Source organism: Anas acuta, chromosome W (genome assembly GCF_963932015.1).
Source record: "Anas acuta chromosome W, bAnaAcu1.1, whole genome shotgun sequence".
In the NCBI taxonomy this organism is placed as follows: Eukaryota; Metazoa; Chordata; class Aves; order Anseriformes; family Anatidae; genus Anas; species Anas acuta.
This window is the reverse complement of record NC_089016.1, coordinates 15,042,314-15,048,313: the sequence shown is the minus strand read 5'-3', so window position 1 is coordinate 15,048,313 and position 6,000 is coordinate 15,042,314. Positions and strand designations below refer to the sequence as shown.

The 6,000-nt window shown below is 40.5% G+C and overlaps 1 protein-coding gene across 2 annotated transcripts in view; it reads right to left on the bottom strand.

Annotated features, from left to right (window-relative positions):
* Positions 1-2,300: 2,300 nt before the first annotated feature.
* LOC137846961 (very low-density lipoprotein receptor-like) overlaps positions 2,301-6,000 on the bottom strand; it is an 86,215-nt gene continuing 82,515 nt past the window's right edge. Inside the window, exon 2 of one of the 2 annotated variants that reach the window (XR_011090680.1) lies at positions 2,301-4,236. Coding sequence is in view for 1 of the 2 variants with exons in the window: in XM_068665094.1 (XP_068521195.1) it covers positions 4,191-4,236 (46 nt within the window). In the remaining variant the exon portion in view is untranslated. The remainder of the gene's footprint in view (positions 4,237-6,000) is intronic. The other variant, XM_068665094.1, reaches the window with a different exon arrangement.

The following is a 6,000-nucleotide window of genomic DNA, read 5'->3' as shown; positions in this document are numbered from 1 at the left end:
CTGGAGCATGCGCATCAGTCTCCTCTGGGGGTCTCTAGGGGTCTTTCATGCTGAAGGCTTGTAGTCTTCCTCTCACCCTTTGTACTTACTCGGCACTATTCCAAGTTTATGGAACACTCTCTGTACACTCTCCACAGGTCTTGTCTCCCAACCGTCCTTCAGCTTCTTTTTTCTTCCTCTTAATCTCTTGGCCCCCCTGGCCAGATACCAAGGATCCACATAGTATCTCATAACAGTCACTAGTTGTTATCAGTTGTTCTAAAACTCCCAGACATCAAACACAAACAGCTTTCTTATTTGACGCTTCACGAGTAATTAAAACATTCTTCCCCAGCCATTCACAGACACATCTATAGCAGTGTTAAGTTAATCTCGAAGAAGACAGGAAAAAAGGCCGTAACTGTTAGAAATAGAAGTCCGGAATAACAAAAGCAAACAGGTTCATAAATTTAAGGAGTGTTTTCTGAAGACGTGATAAATTGACTAGAATGAGGGTGAGACTGGGACACACTGCATCTGTGGTTCAAGAACTAAATTGCCAGTGCAGGGCCCAGAGGCAGACAGGATTCAAACAGAATTATTCTTTATGCACACGAATTTATGGACACGAATTTACGGACACGAATTGGAATTGTTAAAACATTCCTCACAGGTCCAATTCTTAAGCATCATGATTGACATATTCCCTTCCTTTTTTAATGAAGTTATTACCAATGTACTATGTATCACCCTGTGTATTAATAATGTAAGGCAAGGTATCATACAAGGTACAAACAATAACATCATTACACCACATAACAATAAAAATATCACTCTTTTAACCCATGGTCCACCAGGCAGCCATGAAAATAGATCCCATTCCATATCCTTCCAGGTTTGTGTTGGAACGTGGGCTAATTTTCTAATTTCCTTGGTTATCTTTTTAACTACTTCCCCATTATCGTCAATTTGTAAGCAACAATTAGAATAATTGAGTTTACCGCACACACCGCCTTCTTCTGCTAGTAAATAGTCTAAGACCATTCTATGTTGGAAAATAGCATTCCTCATCTGGGTAGATTGGTCAGCTAGGAGATCCAGAGCTGTTGCTGTTTGATTAGTTATTATTTCAAGAACTCCTTGTAACCTAATTATGCGATTCAAATTATAAATAGGTTCTCGAGCTCCAGATATTACTTCATTCGGATTCCAGGTAGCTGGTCCATAATACTATATGATTCTTTCAGGAGGCCATTCATTTTCTCTCCATTTTTGAGCACTACCTCCAGCTAAAGAGGTATCAATATATCGTTTTTCCCTATTAAGATCATCATATAATTTTACTCCTAAGTGATTCCCTTGTATTTGAGATAATAAAAAGAGTAAGGGTCTTATGTATCCCACGTAGCATATTCCTGACCAATCCTTTGGTAGCCTTTTATAGGCCTGTGTCGTGGTTTAACCCGGCCGGCAGCTAAACACCACGCAGCCGTTCGCTCACCCTCCCCCTCCCTCTCTGGGACAGGGGAGAGAAATGGAAAGTGAAGCCCGTGAGTTGAGATAAAGACAGTTTAATAAGACAGGAAAATAATAATAACAAAAATAATAATAACAATAATAATAATAATAATACAATGGTGATAATAGGAAAGTAATAATAATATGTACAAACAAGTGATGCACAATGCAATTGCTCACCACCCGCTGACCGATGCCCAGCCTAACCCCGAGCAGTCCAGCCCCCTCCCCCGGCTAGCCACCCCTATATATTGTTTAGCATGACGTCAGATGGGATGGAATACCCCTTTGGCTAGTTTGGGTCACCTGTCCTGGGTCTGTCCCCTCCCAGCTCTTACTGCATCCCCAGCCTGCCTGTTGGCAGGACAGAGCAAAAGGCTGAGATGTCCTTGGCTTAGTATAAGCACTGCTCTGCAACAATTAAAGCATCGGGGTGTTATCAGCACTCTTCTCATCCTAAGCCAAAACACAGCATTCCACCAGCTACTAGGAAGAAAATTAATTCTGTTCTAACTGAAACCAGGACAGCCTGTTTGCCACATACCGAATAATGTCCTTTTAAAGCCCACGTCCCATTTGGAAAAGGACCATCCCATTTCTTTTTATTCCTTGGGGCATGAAAATACAAGGTATTCTCATTACCAAGTGGTCCCGTTACAATGTTTGCTTCATTAATACTCGTATATATACACTTCCAAGCCCCCACACTAGATTCCCACTCACAATTACAACTAATTTCTCCTTCACGACTTGTCATATTACGAGCTGACCAGAAATGTTTAAAAAACACTTGCGTCCCCGTTCTCATTTTGCCACCTCCAGCGGTAGACTTTTACCACATGCTGTCCCCTAGTGGTGTTATCACGCTGACAACTCAAGATTTGAACGTCGAATTGTCCTTTTGATTGTGCTCTTGCCATGGCTTTACACTCAGGTCCAAAATAATCCTTAGATGAGCATTTCAGCCAAGTCCCATTTTTCAGCTGGACATGTGTAGCATTCCACTTTTCTTTACTTGCTGTACAGTTTATAGATCTACATTCAGGATCAGTGCATTCATATCCAGGGGACAGAGTCCATTTACAAATGCTTTCTCCTACCTTTACTGTTCCTGTTCTGTTTAAACAGTATATACCTTTTTCTGATGAATGCAATTGCCACGGGCCCTCTTCCTCTTTCCAGAATTGTGTTCCATTATTAACTTCACTCAAATTACTAACCCACCACTTAGGTTCGACTGGGCCAGCTACCCAAGGCCAACTTTCAGCTCCTCCTGGTCCCCCACAAACCCAGCAATTGCTAAGATTAAAAGCCTTAGCCACTTCCTCCCCCAGAATGAAAAAATTATTCCCATGGCTCAATTGCCCTTGTAAGAATAGTACCAGGAAGTATAACATCCTTCTGCGTCATCCAGAGGGTATCGTAGGGGTGTGAGAAATGCCTTCAATCAAGGGGTTGGATCCACTTCCAGAATCTATTTAAACTCGTGTCACTGTTCAGCCTTCGAGGGTGGTTCAGCTCCTGGAAAACTAATTACAATAGGTTAAAAAAAATCTCTTACTATATACATACATTTTTTGTTTGCTCGTTTGTTTCTTTTTCTGGGACAGCTTGATTTCAGTGCGGGAGAAGTCCGGTTGAGGCCCTCACACTCGGCAGTCAATACCCGTAGGGGTTGCCTCCCTCGGTAGACTATACACACTATACACACCGCAGTGGAGAGTCCTGCCCCGGTCTTGCCTTCTCCCCTTTCTTCATTGCAGGCTTGTCCCCTTCTGGCATTTCATGCAGAGCGAGCCCTATTTCCAGAACATTAGTTCTTTTTTAGTTTTAACTTCAGTTCCCCAGGAGCAGACTCAACCCTCCAGGTTTTGGTATTTATTGGTCCTTTTACTCTGGATGCATGGGTCCAACCCCTTTCTGCTGTTCTCACAGCTGTTTCAGTGGTAAGTAAAACAAGATATGGTCCCTCCCACCGGGGCTCTAAAGATTCTTCTTTCCAAGTTTTTATTAAGACCTCATCCCCTGGTTGTATTTGATGGATGGCAAATCCTAAAGGTGGTGTTTGAACCAGTATTCCAATTTCTCTTAGTTCTTGCAACCTTTTCCCAATAGTAATTATATATTTCTGGATACTACGATCCTCAACTACATTGTCTCCCAGAGGCATTCCCTGTGAATAAGGCATACCATATAACATTTCATATGGTGATAATCCAGTCTCATTGTGTGGTTTAGTTCTTATGTTCAGAAGTGCCAATGGTAAACATCGAGTCCAGGTCATTTGTGTCTCAATCATTAATTTAGCCAATTGCTGTTTTATTGTTTGATTCATTCTCTCTACTTTCCCTGAGCTTTGTGGGGGCCACGGAGTATGATATTCCCACTGAATACCTAATGATTGACATAATAATTTTATTATTTTAGAAGTAAAATATGTGCCCTGATCAGAATCAATGTACTGGATTATCCCATATCTAGGTATCAGGTGTTCCAATAAAATTTTTGTCACCACTTGTGCCGTAGCTCGTGCCACAGGATAAGCTTCTACCCATTGTGTTAAATGATCCACAATTACCAATAAATACTTGATTCTCCCTACTTTGGGCAATTCGGTAAAATCAACTTGTACTCTCTCGAAAGGCCGATATGCTGTTTTTCTTTCTCCCGATGCCGCTTGTCGAAATATTTTCTTATTTATTTTCTGACAAGTTAAACAACCTTGTGTGATTTGCTTTGCTATTTCAAAAACCCCTATACAACCAAATTGTTTAAGTAAGTGATTACTTAATGCTCTTGTACCCCTCTAATTTAGCACCTATTTTCTCCAGTTTTGTTTGTTCTTCAGGAGTAAACTTCTTTACTTCTTCTTCTTTTTCTTCTTCTTTTCTTTCTTATTCCTGTACTATATTAATTTTAGCAGCCTGAATTCTTAAAGCTGCTTCCTGAGCTTCTTTATCTGCTAGGTTATTTCCCATAGTGTGGTATTCTAATCCTCTTTGGTGCCCTTTTACATGTACTACTGCTATTTCTTTTGGTTCCCTTAATGCTTTTAAAATTTTCCTTATTAATTCTTGATGTATAAGATTCTTCCCTTGAGTATTAATTAAACCTCTTTCCTCCCAAATCTTTCCAAAGGTGTGAACCACTCCATATGCATATTTAGAATCTGTATATATAGTTCCACTTTTTCCCTTCAATAGTTCCAGGGCCCTGTGTAGGGCATACAGCTCGCAAGCCTGAGCTGACCATGATGGACTCAGGGGGCCTGATTCCACAGATTCCAGGTGTTTATTAATTATGGCATACCCTGATTTTCTTTTTCCCTCCACTACTCTGGAGGAACCATCTATGAATAGTATCTCCCCCTTCTCTAATTCAGTATCTCTCAAATCAGGTCTTACTTTAGTCTGGGTCTCGATTACCTCCAAACAATTATGTTGTAGTTCCTCTGATGGTTTTCCAAATAAAAATTGTGCTGGGCTCTGAGCAGAAGTTACCTTCAGTTCTAAATCAGGGGAGTCAATTAGTATAGCTTCATACTTTAGGATCCGACTGTCTGTTAACCATTTCTCCGCTCTCTGTTGTAAGACGCTTCTGACATTGTGTGGAGTGTACACTTTTAAGGGAGCACTGAAAGTAATCTTTCTCACTTCTTCTATTAATAATGCTGTAGCGACCAAAGCTTGAAGACAAGCAGGCCACCCCCTACTTACTGGATCAAGTAATTTAGAACAATACCCCATGGGTTTTTTAATTCCTGCCCAATCTTGAGTAAGGACTCCATATGCTGTCTGGTTCGATGTGTTCACAAAGAGATAAAAGGGTTTCTCTAGATCTGGGAGACTTAGTACAGGTGCTTGTATTAATGCTTTTTTTATTTCTTCAAATTTTTGGTCATCTTCTGTGGACCACTTAAATTGATCATCAATTAATTTCTCATATAAAAATTTAACCTTTTCACTGTAGCTTTCAAGCCACGCTCTACAATATCCTAATAATCCCAATGTTTGCCGAATTTCCTTTTTAGTTCGTGGGGGTCTTAAGGAGAGGATCCCTGATACCCTGTCAGGATCCAATTTCTTTTCTCCCCTGCTTAACCAGTGTCCTAAGTATTTTACCTCCTGTTCCACAAATTGTAACTTTGATCGAGACACCTTTAATCCCTTTTCCCCCAGGAAATTTAACTAATTAATAGTAGCTTTTTGGGTTCCTTCTTCAGTCTCTCCAGCTATTAATAAATCATCCACATATTGCAACAACTTTACCTCCCCAGGTAATGTAAAATCTTGTAAAACTTTTTCCAAAGTTTGACCAAATAGATTTGGTGACTCAGTAAAACCTTGTGGTAGCACGGTCCACCTTAATTGTTGTTTTCGTCCCGTTTCTGGGTCTTCCCACTCAAAAGCAAAATAATCCCTGGAATTTTCATCTAGAGGACAGGTCCAAAAGGCATCTTTTAGATCTATTATGCTATACCAAGTATATTTGGGAGAGACGTGA